At 44.4% G+C, this 25000-nt stretch overlaps 1 protein-coding gene across 1 annotated transcript in view; it reads left to right on the plus strand.

Moving 5' to 3' along the window:
• The first annotated feature begins 4570 nt into the window (after positions 1 to 4570).
• The window catches only part of LOC129847959 (plexin-A2-like), a 52921-nt gene continuing 32491 nt past the window's right edge, over positions 4571 to 25000 (plus strand). Inside the window, exons 1-4 of the mRNA XM_055915538.1 lie at positions 4571 to 4761; positions 12218 to 12314; positions 16473 to 16587; positions 17454 to 17654. Coding sequence (XP_055771513.1) covers positions 4602 to 4761; positions 12218 to 12314; positions 16473 to 16587; positions 17454 to 17654 — 573 coding nt within the window. The 5' untranslated portion in view covers positions 4571 to 4601. The remainder of the gene's footprint in view (positions 4762 to 12217; positions 12315 to 16472; positions 16588 to 17453; positions 17655 to 25000) is intronic.

Genomic DNA, 25000 nt, shown 5'->3' on the forward strand with positions numbered 1-25000 from the left:
TATGTGAGGTGTAATGTGTGGTTGTTCCTATGTGAGGTGCAATGTGTGGTTGTTTCTATGTGAGGTGTAATGTGTGGTTGTTCCTATGTGAGGTGTAATGTGTGGTTGTTCCTATGTGAGGTGCAATGTGTGGTTGTTTCTATGTGAGGTGTAATGTGTGGTTGTTTCTATGTGAGGTGTAATGTGTGGTTGTTTCTATGTGAGGTGTAATGTGTGGTTGTTTCTATGTGAGGTGTAATGTGTGGTTGTTACTATGTGAGGTGTAATGCGTGGTTGTTTCTATGTGAGGTGTAATGTGTGGTTGTTTCTATGTGAGGTGTAATGTGTGGTTGTTCCTATGTGAGGTGTAATGTGTGGTTGTTCCTATGTGAGGTGTAATGCGTGGTTGTTCCTATATGAGGTGTAATGTGTGGTTGTTCCTATGTGAGGTGTAATGTGTGGTTGTTTCTATGTGAGGTTTAATGTTTGGTTGTTCCTATGTGAGGTGTAATGTGTGGTTGTTTTAACCTGTCTAGGATGAGGGTGCCGCTAGCGACACTCCCCCCCCACCCCCACTGAAAAACCAGTGCCGCGAAATTCAAAAAAAATATTTTTTTAAAATATTTAACTTTCACACATTAAAGTCCAATACAGCTAATGAAAGACACAGATCTTGTGAATCCAGCCAACATGTCCGATCTTTAAAATGTTTTACAGGGAAGACACAATATGTAAAGATGTACATCTATTACCTAAAAACACATGAGCATAATCCACCATCTTTTATTTGTCCACCAACACCAGTAGCTATTACCAATTCGGCTAAACTAAGATATTTATAGCCCCTAACCAAGAAAAAAACTCATCAGATGACAGTCTGATAACATATTTATGGTATGGGATAGGTTTTGTTAGAAAAAAGTGCATATTTCAGGTAGATGGCATAGGTTACAATTGCACCCACCGTCACAAATGGACTAGAAAAACTACATAGAGCAACGTGTTTACCTACTTACTAATCATCAAACATTTCGTAAAAATACACAGCATACACTAATCGAAAGACACAGATCCTGTGAATACAGACAATATTTCAGATTTTCTAAGTGTCTTACAGCGAAAACACAATAAATCGTTATATTAGCATAGCACATAGCACATAGCAGCCCAGCATTGATTCTAGCCAAAGTGAGCGATAACGTCAACATCGCCAAAATATATTAATTTTTTCACTAACCTTCTCAGAATTCTTCAGATGACACTCCTGTAACATCATATTACACAATCCATATAGAGTTTGATCGAAAATGTTTATATTTAGCCACCAAAATCATGGTTAGACAATGTGAAATGTAGCCCAGCTGGTGAGAAAATGTCCGTGCGCCATATTAGACAGTGATCTACTCTTATACATAAATACTCATAAACGTGACTAAAAAATATAGGGTGGACAGGGATTGATAGACAATTTAATTCTTAATACAATCGCGGAATTACATTTTTTAAATTATCCTTACTTTTCAATACAGTTTGCGCCAAGCGAAGCTACGTCAAAAAACATGGCATCCTAAGCCACTAACATTTTTCGACAGAAACACGATTTATCATAATAAAAATGTCCTACTTTGAGCTGTTCTTCCATCAGTATCTTGGGCAAAGGATCCTTTCTTGGGTCTAATCGTCTTTTGGTGGAAAGCTGTCCTCTTGCCATGTGGAAATGCCAACTGCGTTCGGGATGAACTGGAAGCGTGCCCAGCAATTCACAGCGTTTCAGAAATAAATGTCCCAAAATCGCACTAAACGGATATAAATTGCTATAAAACGCTTTAAATTAACTACCTTATGATGTTTTTAACTCCCATAACGAGTAGAAACATGACCAGAGTAATATTACTCCCTCCACTAATGCTTGGAACAAGTGCGGGTCGATGTCCCCCAGGCGCATTACGCAGCAAGAAAAGAGTTCCTAGCTACAGGGTTTTTTAATTTGTAGTGCCTGTGAACGCGCAATCGACCCCATTCAAATCGTCATCACGTAAAGGCATCCAGGGGAAGACGTAAGCAGTGTCCGTATACTCATAGCAATAACTGGGGCCTTTTAACTGACTCCAGATCAGGGGCCAAAATTTCTGAAATCTGACTCCATGTCAGGGAAATTGCTGTAGAATGACTTCTGTTCCACTTAGAGACAAAATTTCAACTCCTATAGAAACTATAGACTGTTTTCTATCCAATAATAATAATAATATGCATATTGTACGACCAAGAATTTTGTGGGAAGCCGTTTCAAAAATTACACGATTAGCATAAATAGTGACAACAGCGCCCCCATCCTCAACATGTGTGGTTGTTTCTATGTGAGGTGTAATGTGTGGTTGTTTCTATGTGAGGTTTAATGTTTGGTTGTTCCTATGTGAGGTGTAATGTGTGGTTGTTTTAATGTGTGGTTGTTTCTATGTGAGGTGTAATGTGTGGTTGTTTCTATGTGAGGTGTAATGTGTGGTTGTTTCTATGTGAGGTGTAATGTGTGGTTGTTCCTATGTGAGGTGTAATGTGTGGTTGTTTCTATGTGAGGTGTAATGTGTGGTTGTTTCTATGTGAGGTGTAATGTGTGGTTGTTTCTATGTGAGGTGTAATGTGTGGTTGTTTCTATGTGAGGTGTAATGTGTGGTTGTTTCTATGTGAGGTGTAATGTGTGGTTGTTCCTATGTGAGGTTTAATGTTTGGTTGTTCCTATGTGAGGTGTAATGTGTGGTTGTTTTAATGTGTGGTTGTTTCTATGTGAGGTGTAATGTGTGGTTGTTTCTATGTGAGGTTTAATGTGTGGTTGTTCCTATGTGAGGTGTAATGTGTGGTTGTTCCTATGTGAGGTGTAATGCGTGGTTGTTCCTATGTGAGGTGTAATGTGTGGTTGTTCCTATGTGAGGTGTAATGCGTGGTTGTTCCTATATGAGGTGTAATGTGTGGTTGTTCCTATGTGAGGTGTAATGTGTGGTTGTTTCTATGTGAGGTGTAATGTGTGGTTGTTTCTATGTGAGGTGTAATGTGTGGTTGTTCCTATGTGAGGTGTAATGTGTGGTTGTTCCTATGTGTGGTTGTTTCTATGTGAGGTGTAATGTGTGGTTGTTTCTATGTGAGGTTTAATGTGTGGTTGTTTCTATGTGAGGTGTAATGTGTGGTTGTTCCTATGTGTGGTTGTTTCTATGTGAGGTGTAATGTGTGGTTGTTTCTATGTGAGGTTTAATGTTTGGTTGTTCCTATGTGAGGTGTAATGTGTGGTTGTTTTAATGTGTGGTTGTTTCTATGTGAGGTGTAATGTGTGGTTGTTTCTATGTGAGGTTTAATGTGTGGTTGTTTCTATGTGAGGTGTAATGTGTGGTTGTTCCTATGTGAGGTGTAATGTGTGGTTGTGTCTATGTGAGGTGTAATGTGTGGTTGTTTCTATATGAGGTGTAATGTGTGGTTGTTTTAATGTGTGGTTGTTTCTATGTGAGGTGTAATGTGTGGTTGTTTCTATGTGAGGTTTAATGTGTGGTTGTTCCTATATGAGGTGTAATGTGTGGTTGTTCCTATGTGAGGTGTAATGTGTGGTTGTTTCTACGTGAGGTTTAATGTTTGGTTGTTCCTATGTGAGGTGTAATGTGTGGTTGTTTTAATGTGTGGTTGTTTCTATGTGAGGTTTAATGTGTGGTTGTTTTAATGTGTGGTTGTTCCTATGTGAGGTGTAATGTGTGGTTGTTTCTATGTGAGGTGTAATGTGTGGTTGTTTTTATGTGAGGTTGTTCCTATGTGAGGTGTAATGTGTGGTTGTTTTTATGTGAGGTTGTTCCTATGTGAGGTTTAATGTGTGGTTGTTTCTATGTGAGGTGTAATGTGTGGTTGTTTCTATGTGAGGTGTAATGTGTGGTTGTTCCTATGTGAGGTGTAATGTGTGGTTGTTTCTATGTGAGGTGTAATGTGTGGTCGTTTCTATATGAGGTTTAATGTGTGGTTGTTCCTATGTGAGGTGTAATGTGTGGTTGTTCCTATGTGAGGTGTAATGCGTGGTTGTTCCTATGTGAGGTTTAATGTGTGGTTGTTTCTATGTGAGGTGTAATGTGTTGTTGTTACTATGTGAGGTGTAATGCGTGGTTGTTCCTATGTGAGGTTTAATGTGTGGTTGTTTCTATGTGAGGTGTAATGTGTTGTTGTTACTATGTGAGTTTTAATGTGTGGTTGTTTCTATGTGAGGTGTAATGTGTGGTTGTTTTTATGTGAGGTTTAATGTGTGGTTGTTTCTATGTGAGGTGTAATGTGTGGTTGTTTCTATGTGAGGTGTAATGTGTGGTTGTTTCAATGTGAGGTGTAATGTGTGGTTGTTTCTATGTGAGGTGTAATGTGTGGTTGTTCCTATGTGAGGTGTAATGCGTGGTTGTTTCTATGTGAGGTGTAATGTGTGGTTGTTCCTATGTGAGGTGTAATGTGTGGTTGTTTCTATGTGAGGTGTAATGTGTGGTTGTTTCTATGTGAGGTGTAATGTGTGGTTGTTCCTATGTGAGGTGTAATGCGTGGTTGTTTCTATGTGAGGTGTAATGTGTGGTTGTTCCTATGTGAGGTGTAATGTGTGGTTTCTACCTCTCTCTATGCAGTTGCTGGTGAAGGTGTCTGATGTCCCAGACCTGGCAGCTGGGATCACCTGTTCCTTTGGAAACCTGACAGAGGTGGAGGGACAGGTCAGCGGTAACCAGATCTTCTGTCTGTCCCCCACCGCTAAGGATGTTCCTCTCATACCTGCTGACCAAGGTAGATACACACATGCACCTGATATATCTGGCGAAGGAGGCAATCACAATCACCAATGGAAAACACTTATGTTCCTCGATTCCATACTAGCTAGATTCACTTAGATGAACTCCCATTAAAGTCAAGGTGATAGTTGGATTTGAGCCATACAGTTGTACACAGTACAGCAGCGGTGGCATTACAACCATTATTTCACTTCCTTCTTTTCCTCCCTCTCTCTGCTATTTATAACCTCCTGTAGAGTCGTGTGTTAATGAGATGTCCGATGTTCCCTCTGTCCGTTTCCACTCTCTAACACACACATTGGTCTCCATTCACTAATCCCACATCTGGTCCCATCATCGATCCAAACCCTCACGTGGGTCGTGGTCCAGGCAGCCTAATGAGCTCCCCCTGCCCACAGACCAGTCCCCCTGGCTGGGGAGTGTGCTCCACACCAGCCCTGGCCTCATTAAGAAACCTGGAGGATGGATGACCAGGGACCAGGGCCTGTGTCCGGATAGAGCTGCCCACATTACTGCCCTCACATGGGGCTAACACAGCACTGAGGGCAGTGTAGAGGTACAGGGTAGGATAGACTGATAATGGGGAGGTAGACAAGGAGTAGCTCAGGGATGGTAAGCTAGTAAGGGTTGTGTTGAACAAGATGCTGTACATCTTCCTAAGTCTGCGGGGGGTTTTAACCTTCCAGTCTTGGAATTGTATCAACTCGCTAGCCAAGGCTTTTTCTTGGGACATATAGTTAAATGCACTAAAAAGGAACAGTGGGTACATATGGAAGATGCACATGCTCACCCCCAGAATCTTTTTGCGCGTCTATTTTCTATGTATACTGCTAAGAACATTAATAACTTCATAGTTAAGAACAGTATAACAATATGGAAGAAAATGAAACGTATTTTACAAGAACCAATATCACTCCTTAAAAACACAACCCTATGGTACAGTCCTTGGATAACTTCTCACAATTCACTGATAGAATGGTCTACATGGAAAACTAAAGGCATAGAAACCATAAATGACTTGTTAACAGGAAATACATTTATTTCCATGACAGAATTAAAAAGCTATTTTGGACGGACCAATGTAGATATTTTCATTACTTAAAAGTTTCATATCAAGGCATTTCAGAGTAATCTTTAGGGAACCCCATTTGAGTCAGAAAATATATTCATATGATATGTAAGATAGGCTCTCTGCAATGTTTTGCATATCTAACGAACAAAATGTAACTAACAATTTTGCGAAAATCCAGTATAAACGAATGTATAGAATTTATTACACAAATTCTACAGCACAACAGCAGAATCCTGTCTTAGTGTAAAACTAACAGTGACTCAATAACCCATGCCTTCTGGGAATGCTACAGTGAGTGAAAAAAGTATTTGATCCCATGCTGATTTTGTACGTTTGCCCGCTGACAAAGAAATGATCAGTCTATAATTTTAATGGTAGGTTTATTTGAACAGTGAGAGACAGAATAACATTTTAAAAATCCAGAAAAATGCATGTCAAAAATATTATAAATTGATTTGCATTTTAATGAGGGAAATAAGTATTTGACCTCTCTGCAAAACATGACTTAGTACTTGGTGGCAAAACCCTTGTTGGCAATCACAGAGGTCAGACGTTTCTTGTAGTTGGCCACCAGGTTTGCACACATCTCAGGAGGGATTTTGTCCCACTCCTCTTTGTAGATCTTCTCCAAGTCATTAAGGTTTCGAGGCTGACGTTTGGTAACTCAAACCTTCAGCTCCCTCCACAGATTTTCTATGGGATTAAGGTCTAGAGACTGGCTAGGCCACTCCAGGACCTTAATGTCCTTCTTCTTGAGCCACTCCTTTGTTGCCTTGACCGTGAGTTTTGGGTCATTGTCATGTTGGAATACCCATCCATGACCCATTTTCAATGCCCTGGCTGAGGGAAGGAGGTTCTCACCCAAGATTTGATGGTACATGGCCCCGTCCATTGTCCCTTTGATGCGGTGAAGTTGTCCTGTCCCCTTAGCATAAAAACACCCCCAAAGCATAATGTTTCCACCTCCATGTTTGACGGTGGGGATGGTGTTCTTGGGGTCATAAGCAGCATTCCTCCTCCTCCAAACACGGCGAGTTGAGTTGATGCCAAAGAGCTCCATTTTGGTCTTATCTGACCACAACACTTTCACCCAGTTGTCCTCTGAATCATTCAGATGTTCATTGGCAAACTTCAGACCGGCATGTATATGTACTTTCTTGAGCAGGGGGACCTTGCGGGCGCTGCAGGATTTCAGTCCTTCACGGCGTAGTGTGTTACCAATTGTTTTCTTGGTGACTATGGTCCCAGCTGCCTTGAGATCATTGACAAGATCCTCCCGTGTAGTTCTGGGCTGATTCCTCACCGTTCTCATGATCATTGCAACTCCACGAGGTGAGAACTTGCATGGAGCCCCAGGCCGAGGGAGATTGACAGTTCTTTTGTGTTTCTTCCATTTGCGAATTATCGCACCAACTGTTGTCACCTTCTCACCAAGCTGCTTGCCGATGGTCTTGTAGCCCATTCCAGCCTTGTGTATGTCTACAATCTTGTCCCTGACATCATTGGAGAGCTCTTTGGTCTTGGTGGAGAGTTTGGAATCTGATTGATTGATTGATTGCTTCTGTGGACAGGTGTCTTTTATACAGGTAACAAACTGAGATTAGGAGCACTCCCTTTAAGAGTGTGCTCCTAATCTCAGCTCGTTACCTGTATAAAAGACACCTGGGAGACAGAAATCTTTCTGATTGAGAGGGGGTCAAATACTTATTTCCCTCATTAAAATGCAAATCAATTTATAACATTTTTGACATACATTTTTCTGGATATTTTTGTTGTTATTCTGGCTCTCACTGTTCAAATAAACCTACCATTAAAATTATAGACTGATCATTTCTTTGTCCGTTGGCAAACGTACAAAATCAGCAGGTGATCAAATACTTTTTTCCCTCACTGTATATAGTCCAAAAGTTATGGGCGGAGTGTCAGGGAAATTGCACGATTATGTTATAATGCTTGTATTGCATTATAATGGTTGTTTTACTCGACAGAATAGAGTATTCTGTTAACTATTGTGTGTGTGTGTGTGTTCTACTGAGCATGGGCCTCTATGAGATAACACTGACAGAGGAGATTTACGATGTCTTTGGGTGATAAAACCTAAAGAGTATTCCAGAGAACATGAGTTAATGTTTCTGCTCTATACCGTAACAGGAAGAGATGGTTCCAGTTTGGAGTCTTAACCTTGTGAACATTCTATGTATCTGTTGTTCGTCATGTAGGTTGAAAGGGGTGTATCTTGGCTATAAAAGACCTTTGTACTTTTGTTTTATCACTCTCAACGGATCATTAGAAATGGTGAATCGTTGAAAGTCATTGCTATTGCAAAGCTCTTATTATTAAAGATGTAGTTTAAGTATATCTCTGACTTGTGTGATAAGTTTGTCTCTCCTTATTTTATAGTGAAGTGAACCACCACAAGAATTAGAAAGTTGGCTGATAGAAGTATTACAATGTAAATGTACTGTTAACCTGTCTGTCTGCATACTTCCAGACATGGCATATGGGGGTGTAGTGAGATACCCAATGGGTTGACGATACTTTTCTCGTCAATCATCTTGAAAAAACGTATACTTACAAACCATAAATCAATCCTCCATTGTTAACACAATGGAAATGTCAAATTATTTATTATCTAAATGTTGAAAGTGTGTGGGCGACAGAGAGACACAAAATGGTGCAGTTTGAGGCTGAGTGGCGCAGTGGTCTAAGACACTCCATCTCAGTGTATAGAGGCGTCACTGCAGTACCTAGTTCAAATCCAGGCTGCATCACATCCGGCTGTGATTGGGAGTCCCATAGGGCAGCACATAATTGACCCAGCATCGTCCAGGTTTGGCTGGGGTAGGTCGTCATTGTAAATAAGAATGTGTTGTTGCCTAGTTAAATAAAGGTTAAATTAAAAATACAAATAAATATTGCTGAGAGTGATGGGGGTGTGAGCTGGTGGGTCTGAGCAATAAGTGACGTTGTGGATGTTTGTGTGCATATGTATGTTTATGTATTGTTAAAAAAAAATCTGAATAAAATCATAAAATAAAAAAACTAGATTGTGTATTGATGCGCCTTTCCAATAGGCCCAATCCAAGGTTATTCTTCTCTGCTAGATTTTTCTTTCTGCTAGAGAGCCAGGTTTTGAGCCCAGGTTTTATGAGTACTGAAATATTTCAGAGCTCTACATGTATCAAAAGGTAGAACATGTAATATTTATGTGTGACGTCATAGGTGATCACACACACATACAATCACTGTAGATGATTACACACACTATGTGTTTGTTTGCGTATGTGTGTATGTGTGATGTAATCCCATCTCTGAGAATAAAATGTCAGCCATGTTTACCCAACAGTCACCAGGTCGGTGGCGTGTGGGAGCTTATATGAATGTCTCTCCCCCAGGTAAATGTCAGTTTATCCCCTCATAATCTCCCTCTCAATCCGACCTCATACACATACACACACCCTGCCCCTCATCAGCCAGGACTAGCCGGCCACCTACCTACATACCAAACAACCAGGGGAGAGGTTATTGACCAGATGAACATTGATCATGTGCAGAAGTAATGAGAGTGAAAGAAGGGGGAGAGAGGGATGGAAGAGAGGGAGGGTGACAGTGGAGGAGCTAGGGAAGGGAGGGAGGAAGGATGGACAGAGTGAAAGAGGAAGATGGAGGGAAAGGAGGTTTTATCTGCCTGAGAGGGAAACAAAATGGCAGACACAGGAACAACATATACACTACCGTTCAAACGTTTGGGGTCACTTAGAAATGTCCTTGTTTTCCATGAAAACATACATGAAATGAGTTGCAAAATGAATAGGAAAGATAGTCAAGATGTTGACAAGGTTATAATGATTTTTAATTGAAATAATAATTGTGTTCTTCAAACTTTGCTTTCGTCAAAGAATCCTCCATTTGCAGCAATTACAGCCTTACAGACCTTTAGCATTCTAGTTGTCAATTTGTTGAGGTAATCTGAAGACATTTCACCACATGCTTCCCCTGAGGCACCTCCCACAAATTGGATTGGTGGGCACTTCTTATGTACCATACGGTCAAGCTGCTCCCACAACAGCTCAATAGGGTTGAGATCCGGTGACTATGCTGGTCATTCCATTATAGACAGAATACCAGCTGACTGCTTCTAACCTAAACAGTTCTTGCATAGTTTGGAGTTGTGCTTTGGGTCATTGTCCTGTTGTAGGAAATTGGCTCCAATTAAGCGCCGTCCACAGGGTATGGCATGGTGTTGCAAAATGGAGTAATGGCCTTCCTCCTTCAAGATCCGTTTTACCCTGTACAAATATCCCACTTCACCACCACCAAAGCACGCCCAGACCATCACATTGCCTCCAGCATGCTTGACAGAAGGCATCAAGCACTCCTCCAGCATCTTTCTGTTTTTTCTGCATCTCACGAATGTTCTTCTTTGTGATCCGAACACCTCAAACTTAGATTAGTCTGTCCATAACACCTTTTTCCAATCTTCCTCTGTCCAGTGTCTGTGTTCTTTTGCCCATCTTAATATTTTATTTTTATTGGTCAGTCTGAGATATGGCTTTTTCTTTGCAACTCTGCCTAGAAGGCCAGCATCCACGAGTCACCTCTTCACTCTTGACGTTGAGACTGGAACTATTTAATGAAGCTGCCAGTTGAGGACTTGTGAGGTGTCTGTTTCTCAAAGTAGACGCTCTAATGTACTTGTCATCTTGCTCAGTTGTGCACCAGGGCCTCCTACTCCTCTTTTTCAATTCTGGTTAGAGCCAGTTTACACTGTTCTGTGAAGGGAGTAGGACACATCATTGTACAAGATCTTCAGTTGCTTGGCAATTTCTCGCATGGAATAGCCTACATTTCTGAGAACAAGAATATGTTGATGAGTTTCAGAAGAAAGGTCTTTGTTTCTAGCCATTTTGAGCCTGTAATCGAACCCAAAAATGCTGATGCTCCAGATACTCAACTAGTCTAAAGAAGGCCAGTTTTATTGCTTCTTTAATCAGGACAACATTTTTCAGCTGTGCTAACATAACTGCAAAAGGGTTTTCTAATGATCAATTAGCCTTTTAAAATTATAAACTTGGATTAGCTAACACAACGTGCCATTGGAACACAGGAGTGATGGTTGCTGATAATGGGCCTCTGTACGCCTATGTAGATATTCCATAACAAATTGTCCTTTTCCAGCTACAATAGTCATTTACAACATTAACAATGTCTCCACTGTATTTCTGATCAATTTGATGTTATTTTAATGGACAATTTAAAAATAAAAAAAAGTCTTTCAAAAACAAGGACATTTCTAAGTGACCCCGAACTTTTGAACGGTAGTATATGTTTTATTGTCACATACACCAGTTATTCTGATTAAGGACCACCCAATGCCAAATCACTGCAGTCTCAGATGGTCATTTTCTAAAATGCTGGAAATGGAGAGACTAAGAGGGAAATGGAAAGACGATACCTAGTCAGTTGCACAACTGAATGCATTCAACCAAAATATGTCTTCCATATTTAACCCAACCCCTCTGAATCAGAGAGGTGCATGGGGGCTGCCTTAATCAACATCCACGGTGCCCAGTTGTTGTTGGGGGTAAACTGCCTTGCTCATGGGCAGAACGACATAATTCTCCACCTTGCCGGCTCAGGGATTCGAACCTTTCGGTTACTGGCCCAGTATTCTTAACTGCTAGGCTACCTGCCAAACATATTCAAATAAAAAGGATAAAACATGGGTTATACTGTGTGTGTAGGTTTTGTGTGACTTAGAGTGTGGGATGAGATGTGTGTTTGTGTGGGATGAGTGGCCGGCCGGATTGGTCAGCTTGGACCTCAGCAGGTACCTGGTAGCCACTCAGACCCACCTCAGACCCAGCTGTCCCAGAGCAGAGACTGGCACCCGGTACCCTACTGCCCGCTACCTGCCCTCTGGGTCCCTTCCAGACCTCCGGCGGACTGAGAGGGTGACAGAAGGACAGACTGAAGGAAGGATAGAACCTGGGGGAGGGGAAGGATAGAGAACTGGAGGGGAATATAGAAACCCAAGGGATAGAGAGACTGCTAGAGAAAGAGGAGGGATGTGTTCTTGAGAAACTGAAAAGATAGAGAGACTTCAAGAAAAAGAGGGGTGTTGTGTTTGTGTGTCTCTCCATTTGTATTCTAAGCAGGTTGTATTGAATCCAGGAAGGGTTGGTACAAGCTGCTACATGTTATAGTGTGTCATTTGTATAAGTGCTTCATTCATCATTCTCTGTCCTCTCTCTCTTGCTCTCTCTCTCCTCTCTCTCTCTCTCCTCTCTCCTCTCTCTCTCCTCTCTCTCTTGCTCTGTCTCTCTCATCTCTCATACTCTCTCTCTCCCGCTCTCTCTCTCTCTCCCTCTCTCTCTAGACTGGTCAGTTGTTGAGTTGAGGCTCAACTCTAAGGAGACTGGTCAGATGATCATCAGCACGGCGGTCAAGTTCTACAACTGCAGTGTTCACCAACTGTGAGTATCTTGCTCATCTACTCCTGCAGTCCTGGGCCGGTATTCACTGCTGATCTAGCATCAGTTTTCCCTGTTAGATCATTATGAATAAGATTATATTGACAGGGGGAGACCTGCTTCTGGATCAGCATTTGTGAAGGACCCTGGAGCCCTGCAGTCTAGGGCCACACTACTGAATCAACGCTGTGTGAATATGTTACGGTGTCCCTACTCCCTAACCTTGCCTGCCTTTAGGCTCAACCTCCGAGCCTAAAATAGACCCTGTGATGTCTAATGCAATCTGATCCAAGCTGCTCCCTCCCATCAGCCTGTTTATTTTCTGCTCAGAAGTCTGAACCTGGCTCTGTTGGATGTCATGGCCCTCTGTTTTGATTGCCTTCAGCTCCTCCCCTCCACTGTAGTGTCAGTGTCTGACTATGTCCTTGTGTCTGAAGTCAGTTTGAGGCGCCTGTCTGAGTAGAACACAAAGTCACAGTCTGAGGAGCCTGTCTGAGTAGAACACAAAGTCACAGTCTGAGGAGCCTGTCTGAGTAGAACACAAAGTCACAGTCTGAGGAGCCTGTCTGAGTGGAACACAAAGTCACAGTCTGAGGAGCCTGTCTGAGTAGAACACAAAGTCACAGTCTGAGGAGCCTGTCTGAGTGGAACACAAAGTCACAGTCTGAGGAGCCTGTCTGAGTGGAACACAAAGTCACAGTCTGAGGAGCCTGTCTGAGTGGAACACAAAGTCACAGTCTGAGGAGCCTGTCTGAGTGGAACACAAAGTCACAGTCTGAGGAGCCTGTCTGAGTGGAACACAAAGTCACAGTCTGAGGAGCCTGTCTGAGTGGAACACAAAGTCACAGTCTGAGGAGCCTGTCTGAGTGGAACACAAAGTCACAGTCTGAGGAGCCTGTCTGAGTAGAACACAAAGTCACAGTCTGAGGAGCCTGTCTGAGTGGAACACAAAGTCACAGTCTGAGGAGCCTGTCTGAGTGGAACACAAAGTCACAGTCTGAGGAGCCTGTCTGAGTGGAACACAAAGTCACAGTCTGAGGAGCCTGTCTGAGTGGAACACAAAGTCACAATCTGAGGAGCCTGTCTGAGTGGAACACAAAGTCACAGTCTGAGGAGCCTGTCTGAGTAGAACACAAAGTCACAGTCTGAGGAGCCTGTCTGAGTGGAACACAAAGTCACAGTCTGAGGAGCCTGTCTGAGTGGAACACAAAGTCACAGTCTGAGGAGCCTGTCTGAGTGGAACACAAAGTCACAGTCTGAGGAGCCTGTCTGAGTAGAACACAAAGTCACAGTCTGAGGAGCCTGTCTGAGTGGAACACAAAGTCACAGTCTGAGGAGCCTGTCTGAGTGGAACACAAAGTCACAGTCTGAGGAGCCTGTCTGAGTGGAACACAAAGTCACAGTCTGAGGAGCCTGTCTGAGTGGAACACAAAGTCACAGTCTGAGGAGCCTGTCTGAGTGGAACACAAAGTCACAGTCTGAGGAGCCTGTCTGAGTGGAACACAAAGTCACAGTCTGAGGAGCCTGTCTGAGTAGAATACAAAGTCACAGTCTGAGGAGCCTGTCTGAGTGGAACACAAAGTCACAGTCTGAGGAGCCTGTCTGAGTGGAACACAATTCACAGTCTGAGGAGCCTGTCTGAGTGGAACACAAAGTCACAGTCTGAGGAGCCTGTCTGAGTGGAACACAAAGTCACAGTCTGAGGAGCCTGTCTGAGTGGAACACAATTCACAGTCTGAGGAGCCTGTCTGAGTAGAATACAAAGTCACAGTCTGAGGAGCCTGTTTGAGTGGAACACAAAGTCACAGTCTGAGGAGCCTGTCTGAGTAGAACACAAAGTCACAGTCTGAGGAGCCTGTCTGAGTGGAACACAAAGTCACAGTGTACTCTATTAAGAGCTCCCACATCTACTCAGATAATCAGGCAGTAAACACACACATGCACGCACGCACGCACGCACGCACACACACACACACACACACACACACACACACACACACACACACACACACACACACACACACACACACACACACACACACACTGCTATACAGGCGGGTGAATCAGCCTCATTCTTCTAAATTAGATCCTCCCATGCTTTTGCTCTGATGAATATTTAAGCATAAACAAGTCTGCATCATTTATCCAGCCTGGGAAAGCTCAATTAGACTATACATCAGTCCAACAATCAACTCCTCATTATACTGTACAGTAAGACTATAAAGAGGGACCAGTTACTGTACCAGTCATACTGTAGGGTTAGTCTGAATCAACACCCAGCACCCTATATCGTGCACTACGTTTGACTAGGGCCCTCATACGGTTCTGGTCAAAGTAGCGCACTATATAGGAAATAGGATGCCATTTCAGATGCAGTCATAGAGACATGGACCTCCTGTCAGAAAATTGTACAACCATTTTAATCAACATCACAGTGACACAACCCTTGAGCCTTGTTCAGACTGCAGGCCTTGATGCTCAAATCAGTTTTGTTTTTCAAATCTGTTTTGGACTACTGGCTGTCCAAACAGCAAGTTACAAGTGACCAAATCAGATTGGTCACTAGTCCTTTTTGACTATATACAGCAGTCAACTAGCTAGCTAGGTAGCTGTTTAGCTTTCTAGAACATTCACTCATTTCTTTGTAAACAATTACCAAGCTAGTTAGCTACCACATGTTCTTGTCAAACTGTCGACAGAGTAGCCAGCAAGCAACAAGATATACAATCAAATAAACACAAGTCACATGACCATGGAATCAGACTTGTATTTGATTTCAAACTACCTACAAATGTGGTTTTTGGCTGTTCAGACTGCAGGGAAAGAAACAGATACGAATTGGACATGCAAATAAATGGGATTTGAGTCACTTCAAAGTGCCAATGTGATCACGGCTTTAGGGGACAGAGTATCAGGGGGACAGAGTATCAGGGGGACAGAGTATCAGGGGGACAGAGTATCGGGGGAACATCGTATCGGGGGAACATCGTATCAGGGGGACAGCGTATCAGGGGGACAGCGTATCAGGGGGACAGCGTATCAGGGGAACAGCTTATCAGGGGGACAGCGTATCAGGGGGACAGCTTATCAGGGGGACAGCGTATCAGGGGGACAGCTTATCAGGGGGACAGCGTATCAGGGGGACAGAGTATCAGGGGGACAGCGTATCAGGGGGACAGTGTATCAGGGGGACAGCGTATCAGGGGGACAACGTATCAGGGGGACAACGTATCAGGGGGACAGCTTATCAAGGGGACAGCGTATCAGGGTAACAGAGTATCAGGCCAAGGCTTCCATCATGATGCTTCTTGTAATAGTAGTAGTAGCAAACATGCTGACTGCTGCTAGACTACGCAACACTGTCCCCTTCCTCCCTTCCTGAGAGATCTGAGTCGTGACATTGGCACAGAGACACACACACACGCACACACCCTGACGTCATCTTATGCCCAAGTTTGCGTTTGCTGTTTCCCTGCCATCCCTCAACATCCTCTACCCCTCCTCCCTCATCCCATCCTAGAGAGGATGAACACAGAGCCATGGTTTGAGGTGGTTATACATGCAGTATGCTTACATAGAGGATGCCAGCCATATCTCTACCCACCACCCATGCCCACCATGCCCAGGGCATCTATGGCAGCTCGCAGGCACCATGCCAGCTGGTATTTACAACTGCATTACAATAACACTGGCCTAATGGTAATGACAGGATCAAGCTGTGCCAACATACTATTCGTCCCCATTTCTCACTTTACCTCCCAGACTCTGCTTCAGTCGCTATGGTTCGTCCCAAATGGCATCGTGTTCCCTATTTAGAATACTACGTTTCACCAGGGACCAGGTCAAACATAGTGCACTAAATAGGAAAAAAATAGTGCCCTCTGTGTCCCGGGGCCGGCTGTAGCTACTTTGCCTCTATTCACACATACAGGTTAGGAAACCACTAGAAACTAGTTGGAGCGCTAGGTTGGCACACTTCCTATAGGAGCTAGGAGGTACCATGCCAACCACAAGGGCATCAACAGCAGGTGCCCACTTGGGATCTGCTGCACTTGTTTCCTCCTTGGCAATTGCATGCCCGTTTTGTGCCACCTCCTCCCACTTGACTGGCGCAGCTTCCTGAGTGTCTGTCCTGTCCATCTGTCTGTCCTCTGTTTCCAGGTGTCTGTCCTGTGTGAACAGTGCCTTCCGCTGCCACTGGTGCAAGTACCGTAACCTGTGTACCCATGACCCATCCAGCTGCTCCTTCCAGGAGGGACGCGTCAACGCCTCCGAGGTACGTACCATACACACACCACAAGAGGTTGGTGGCACCTTAATCGGGGAGGACGGACACGTGGTAATGGCTGTAGCGGGTACATCAAACTGTTTCCATGTGTTTGATGCCATTCCATTTGCTCCGTTCCAGCCATTATTATGAGCCTCCCTCCACTCAGCAGCCTCCACTGATACACACACACACACTCTTACTCTCCTCTCGCGCTCTGTGACAGTGGAGTGTGTTTACTGCCTATCTATCTATCTATCTATCTATCTATCTATCTATCTATCTATCTATCTATCTATCAGAGTGTAAAGTAACACATTGATCTGTCTGTCTGAGAGTGAGAACAGACTACTGCTGCAGAGGAGAGGAGGACAGTGGCCTCTCTCTTCACACTTCCCTTTTGACACACTCCAAAGAGACCTACTGTGGCAGCATTGACTGATACACACACACACACACACACACACACATACACACCCACACACAGCTGTAGCTATTATTGGCCTCCCCCAGTTTTATGATCCTGCAGATTTGTCCTCCCGCTGTCAGTTGTCATCAGTGACAAAGCACTGGCTGCCATTTTAGAAGATTGACCCTCCGAGTTGATTCTATTATGTGAGAAAGGCGGAGCAGCCAACACTCTCCAGCACCAGCCTCTATGGCCGGTTTGACCCTGCTACCTCCCTCCCCTCTCCCTCCATCACTCCCTCTCATGTCAAGGGCTTTTGTTCTTTCATCCACGGAAATATACAATGTTAGCCAGCTAGCTTTTATGTGTGTGTGTGCTGCGTGTGTTTGTTGTTTGTGTGTATCCACTCTGTTTGTTGTGTCTGTTTGTTTATTTGACCTTTAACCTTCCCCACCCCCCTCTCTAGGACTGTCCTCAGCTGGTGCGGTCGGAGGAGATTCTGATCCCGGCTGGGGAGGTGAAGCCCATCACCCTGAAGGCCCGGAACCTTCCCCAGCCCCAGTCAGGCCAGCGTGGTTACGAGTGTGTCCTCCACATCCAGGGGGTCAGCCACCGAGTCACCGCCCTGCGCTTCAACAGCTCCTCTGTACAGTGTCAGAACAGCTCGGTGGGTACACACTGCAGGGTTAGGGTTAGTAACACACAGTAACACACTGCAGGGTTAGGGTTAGTGACACACAGTAACACACTGCAGGGTTAGGGTTAGTAACACACAGTAACACACTGCAGGGTTAGGGTTAGTAACACACAGTAACACACTGCAGCGTTATGGTTAGTAATACACAGTAACACACTGCAGGGTTAGGGTTAGTAACATACAGTAACACACTGCAGGGTTAGGGTTAGTAACACACAGTAACACACTGCAGGGTTAGGGTTAGTAACACACAGTAACACACTGCAGGGTTAGGGTTAGTAACACACAGTAACACACTGCAGGGTTAGGGTTAGTAACACACAGTAACACACTGCAGGGTTAGGGTTAGTAACACACAGTAACACACTGCAGGGTTAGGGTTAGTAACACACAGTAACACACTGCAGGGTTAGGGTTAGTAACACACAGTAACACACTGCAGGGTTAGGGTTAGTAACACACAGTAACACACTGCAGGGTTAGGGTTAGTAACACACAGTAACACACTGCAGGGTTAGGGTTAGTAACACACAGTAACACACTGCAGGGTTAGGGTTAGTAACACACAGTAACACACTGCAGGGTTAGGGTTAGTAACACACAGTAACACACTGCAGGGTTAGGGTTAGTAACACACAGTAACACAATGCAGGGTTAGGGTTAGTAACACACAGTAACACACTGCAGGGTTAGGGTTAGTAACACACAGTAACACACTGCAGGGTTAGGGTTAGTAACACACAGTAACACACTGCAGGGTTAGGGTTAGTAACACACAGTAACACACTGCAGGGTTAGGGTTAGTAACACACAGTAACACACTGCAGGGTTAGGGTTAGTAACACACAGTAACACACTGCAGGGTTAGGGTTAGTGACACACAGTAACACACTGCAGGGTTAGGGTTAGTAACACACAGTAACACACTGCAGGGTTAGGGTTAGTAACACACAGTAACACACTGCAGGGTTAGGGTTAGTAACACACAGTAACACACTGCAGCGTTAGGGTTAGTGACACGCAGTAACACTCTGCAGGGTTAGGGTTAGTAACACACAGTAACACACTGCAGCGTTAGGGTTAGTAACACACAGTAACACACTGCAGCGTTAGGGTTAGTGACACACAGTAACACACTGCAGGGTTAGGGTTAGTAACACACAGTAACACACAGTAGCGTTAGGGTTAGTAACACACAGTAACACACTGCAGCGTTATGGTTAGTAACACACAGTAACACACTGCAGGTTTAGGGTTAGTAACACACAGTAATCCACTGCAGCGTTAGGGTTAGTGACACGCAGTAACACTCTGCAGGGTTAGGGTTAGTAACATACAGTAACACACTGCAGGGTTAGGGTTAGTAACACACAGTAACACACTGCAGGGTTAGGGTTAGTGACACACAGTAATCCACTGCAGGGTTAGGGTTAGTGACACACAGTAACACACTGCAGGGTTAGGGTTAGTAACACACAGTAACACACTGCAGGGTTAGGGTTAGTGACACACAGTAATCCACTGCAGGGTTAGGGTTAGTGACACACAGTAACACACTGCCGGGTTAGGGTTAGTAACACACAGTAACACACTGCAGGGTTAGGGTTAGTAACACACAGTAACACACTGCAGGGTTAGGGTTAGTAACACACAGTAACACACTGCAGGGTTAGGGTTAGTAACACACAGTAACACACTGCAGGGTTAGGGTTAGTAACACACAGTAACACACTGCAGGGTTAGGGTTAGTAACACACAGTAACACACTGCAGCGTTAGGGTTAGTTACACACAGTAACCCACTGCAGCGTTAGGGTTAGTAACACACAGTAACACACTGCAGGGTTAGGGTTGGTAACACACAGTAACACACTGCAGGGTTAGGGTTAGTAACACACAGTAACACACTGCAGGGTTAGGGTTAGTAACACACAGTAACACACTGCAGGGTTAGGGTTAGTAACACACAGTAACACATTGCAGCGTTAGGGTTAGTAACACACAGTAACACACTGCAGCGTTAGGGTTATTAACACACAGTAATCCACTGCAGGGTTATGGTTAGTAACACACAGTAATCCACTGCAGGGTTAGCGTTAGTGACACACAGTAACAAACTGCAGGGTTAGGGTTAGTAAAACACAGTAACACACTGCAGGGTTAGGGTTAGTAACACACAGTAACACACTGCAAGCTTAGGGTTAGTAACACACAGTAACACACTGCAGGGTTAGGGTTAGTAACACACAGTGACACACTGCAAGGTTAGGGTTAGTGACACACAGTAACACACTGCAGGGTTAGGGTTAGTAACACACAGTAACACACTGCAGCGTTATGGTTAGTAACACACAGTAACACACTGCAGGGTTAGGGTTAGTGACACACAGTAACACACTGCAGGGTTAGGGTTAGTGACACACAGTAACACACTGCAGGGTCAGGGTTAGTAACACACAGTAACACACTGCAGCGTTAGGGTTAGTAACACACAGTAATCCACTGCAGGGTTACGGTTAGTAACACACAGTAACACACTGCAGGATTAGGGTTAGTAACACACAGTAACACACTGCAGGGTTAGGGTTAGTAACACACAGTAACACACTGCAGGGTTACGGTTAGTAACACACAGTAACACACTGCAGGATTAGGGTTAGTAACACACAGTAACACACTGCAGGGTTAGGGTTAGTAACACACAGTAACACACTGCAGGGTTAGGGTTAGTGACACACAGTAACACACTGCAGCGTTAGGGTTAGTAACACACAGTAACACACTGCAGGGTTAGGGTTAGTAACACACAGTAATCCACTGCAGGGTTAGGGTTAGTAACACACAGTAACACACTGCAGCGTTATGGTTAGTAATACACAGTAACACACTGCAGGGTTACGGTTAGTAACACACAGTAACACACTGCAGCGTTAGGGTTAGTAACACACAGTAATCCACTGCAGGGTTAGGGTTAGTGACACACAGTAACACACTGCAGCGTTAGGGTTAGTAACACACAGTAACACAATGCAGGGTTAGGGTTAGTAACACACAGTAATCCACTGCAGGGTTAGGGTTAGTGACACACAGTAACACACTGCAGGGTTAGGGTTAGTAACACACAGTAACACACTGCAGGGTTAGGGTTAGTAACACACAGTAATCCACTGCAGGGTTAGGGTTAGTGACACACAGTAACACACTGCAGCGTTATGGTTAGTAACACACAGTAATCCACTGCAGGGTTAGGGTTAGTGACACACAGTAACACACTGCAGCGTTAGGGTTAGTAACACACAGTAACACACTGCAGGGTTAGGGTTAGTAACACACAGTAACACACTGCAGCGTTATGGTTAGTAACACACAGTAATCCACTGCAGGGTTAGGGTTAGTGACACACAGTAACACACTGCAGCGTTAGGGTTAGTAACACACAGTAACACAATGCAGGGTTAGGGTTAGTAACACACAGTAATCCACTGCAGGGTTAGGGTTAGTGACACACAGTAACACACTGCAGGGTTAGGGTTAGTAACACACAGTAACACACTGCAGGGTTAGGGTTAGTAACACACAGTAATCCACTGCAGGGTTAGGGTTAGTGACACACAGTAACACACTGCAGCGTTAGGGTTAGTAACACACAGTAACACACTGCAGGGTTAGGGTTAGTAACACACAGTAACACACTGCAGCGTTATGGTTAGTAATACACAGTAACACACTGCAGGGTTACGGTTAGTAACACACAGTAACACACTGCAGGGTTAGGGTTAGTAACACACAGTAACACACTGCAGGGTTAGGGTTAGTAACACACAGTAACACACTGCAGGGTTAGGGTTAGTAACACACAGTAACACACTGCAGGGTTAGGGTTAGTAACACACAGTGACACACTGCAGGGTTAGGGTTAGTAACACACAGTAACACACTGCAGGGTTAGGGTTAGTAACACACAGTAACACACTGCAGGGTTAGGGTTAGTGACACACAGTAACACACTGCAGGGTTAGGGTTAGTGACACACAGTAACACACTGCAGGGTTAGGGTTAGTAACACACAGTAACACACTGCAGGGTTAGGGTTAGTAACACACAGTAACACACTGCAGCGTTAGGGTTAGTGACACGCAGTAACACTCTGCAGGGTTAGGGTTAGTAACACACAGTAACACACTGCAGCGTTAGGGTTAGTAACACACAGTAACACACTGCAGCGTTAGGGTTAGTGACACACAGTAACACACTGCAGGGTTAGGGTTAGTAACACACAGTAACACACAGTAGCGTTAGGGTTAGTAACACACAGTAACACACTGCAGCGTTATGGTTAGTAACACACAGTAACACACTGCAGGGTTAGGGTTAGTAACACACAGTAATCCACTGCAGCGTTAGGGTTAGTGACACGCAGTAACACTCTGCAGGGTTAGGGTTAGTAACATACAGTAACACACTGCAGGGTTAGGGTTAGTAACACACAGTAACACACTGCAGGGTTAGGGTTAGTGACACACAGTAATCCACTGCAGGGTTAGGGTTAGTGACACACAGTAACACACTGCAGGGTTAGGGTTAGTAACACACAGTAACACACTGCAGGGTTAGGGTTAGTGACACACAGTAATCCACTGCAGGGTTAGGGTTAGTGACACACAGTAACACACTGCCGGGTTAGGGTTAGTAACACACAGTAACACACTGCAGGGTTAGGGTTAGTAACACACAGTAACACACTGCAGGGTTAGGGTTAGTAACACACAGTAACACACTGCAGGGTTAGGGTTAGTAACACACAGTAACACACTGCAGGGTTAGGGTTAGTAACACACAGTAACACACTGCAGGGTTAGGGTTAGTAACACACAGTAACACACTGCAGCGTTAGGGTTAGTTACACACAGTAACCCACTGCAGCGTTAGGGTTAGTAACACACAGTAACACACTGCAGGGTTAGGGTTGGTAACACACAGTAACACACTGCAGGGTTAGGGTTAGTAACACACAGTAACACACTGCAGGGTTAGGGTTAGTAACACACAGTAACACACTGCAGGGTTAGGGTTAGTAACACACAGTAACACACTGCAGCGTTAGGGTTAGTAACACACAGTAACACACTGCAGCGTTAGGGTTATTAACACACAGTAATCCACTGCAGGGTTATGGTTAGTAACACACAGTAATCCACTGCAGGGTTAGCGTTAGTGACACACAGTAACAAACTGCAGGGTTAGGGTTAGTAACACACAGTAACACACTGCAGGGTTAGGGTTAGTAACACACAGTAACACACTGCAAGCTTAGGGTTAGTAACACACAGTAACACACTGCAGGGTTAGGGTTAGTAACACACAGTGACACACTGCAAGGTTAGGGTTAGTGACACACAGTAACACACTGCAGGGTTAGGGTTAGTAACACACAGTAACACACTGCAGCGTTATGGTTAGTAACACACAGTAACACACTGCAGGGTTAGGGTTAGTGACACACAGTAACACACTGCAGGGTTAGGGTTAGTGACACACAGTAACACACTGCAGGGTCAGGGTTAGTAACACACAGTAACACACTGCAGCGTTAGGGTTAGTAACACACAGTAATCCACTGCAGGGTTACGGTTAGTAACACACAGTAACACACTGCAGGATTAGGGTTAGTAACACACAGTAACACACTGCAGGGTTAGGGTTAGTAACACACAGTAACACACTGCAGGGTTACGGTTAGTAACACACAGTAACACACTGCAGGATTAGGGTTAGTAACACACAGTAACACACTGCAGGGTTAGGGTTAGTAACACACAGTAACACACTGCAGGGTTAGGGTTAGTGACACACAGTAACACACTGCAGCGTTAGGGTTAGTAACACACAGTAACACACTGCAGGGTTAGGGTTAGTAACACACAGTAATCCACTGCAGGGTTAGGGTTAGTAACACACAGTAACACACTGCAGCGTTATGGTTAGTAATACACAGTAACACACTGCAGGGTTACGGTTAGTAACACACAGTAACACACTGCAGCGTTAGGGTTAGTAACACACAGTAATCCACTGCAGGGTTAGGGTTAGTGACACACAGTAACACACTGCAGCGTTAGGGTTAGTAACACACAGTAACACAATGCAGGGTTAGGGTTAGTAACACACAGTAATCCACTGCAGGGTTAGGGTTAGTGACACACAGTAACACACTGCAGGGTTAGGGTTAGTAACACACAGTAACACACTGCAGGGTTAGGGTTAGTAACACACAGTAATCCACTGCAGGGTTAGGGTTAGTGACACACAGTAACACACTGCAGCGTTATGGTTAGTAACACACAGTAATCCACTGCAGGGTTAGGGTTAGTGACACACAGTAACACACTGCAGCGTTAGGGTTAGTAACACACAGTAACACACTGCAGGGTTAGGGTTAGTAACACACAGTAACACACTGCAGCGTTATGGTTAGTAACACACAGTAATCCACTGCAGGGTTAGGGTTAGTGACACACAGTAACACACTGCAGCGTTAGGGTTAGTAACACACAGTAACACAATGCAGGGTTAGGGTTAGTAACACACAGTAATCCACTGCAGGGTTAGGGTTAGTGACACACAGTAACACACTGCAGGGTTAGGGTTAGTAACACACAGTAACACACTGCAGGGTTAGGGTTAGTAACACACAGTAATCCACTGCAGGGTTAGGGTTAGTGACACACAGTAACACACTGCAGCGTTAGGGTTAGTGACACACAGTAACACACTGCAGGGTTAGGGTTAGTAACACACAGTAACACACTGCAGCGTTATGGTTAGTAATACACAGTAACACACTGCAGGGTTACGGTTAGTAACACACAGTAACACACTGCAGGGTTAGGGTTAGTAACACACAGTAACACACTGCAGGGTTAGGGTTAGTAACACACAGTAACACACTGCAGGGTTAGGGTTAGTAACACACAGTAACACACTGCAGGGTTAGGGTTAGTAACACACAGTGACACACTGCAGGGTTAGGGTTAGTAACACACAGTAACACACTGCAGGGTTAGGGTTAGTAACACACAGTGACACACTGCAGGGTTACGGTTAGTGACACACAGTAACACACTGCAGGGTTAGGGTTAGTAACACACAGTAACACACTGCAGCGTTAGGGTTAGTAATACACAGTAACACACTGCAGCGTTATGGTTAGTAACACACAGTAATCCACTGCAGGGTTAGGGTTAGTGACACACAGTAACACACTGCAGCGTTAGGGTTAGTAACACACAGTAACACAATGCAGGGTTAGGGTTAGTA

This window comes from Salvelinus fontinalis, unplaced genomic scaffold, assembly GCF_029448725.1.
Source record: "Salvelinus fontinalis isolate EN_2023a unplaced genomic scaffold, ASM2944872v1 scaffold_0977, whole genome shotgun sequence".
NCBI classification, from domain to species: domain Eukaryota; kingdom Metazoa; phylum Chordata; class Actinopteri; order Salmoniformes; family Salmonidae; genus Salvelinus; species Salvelinus fontinalis.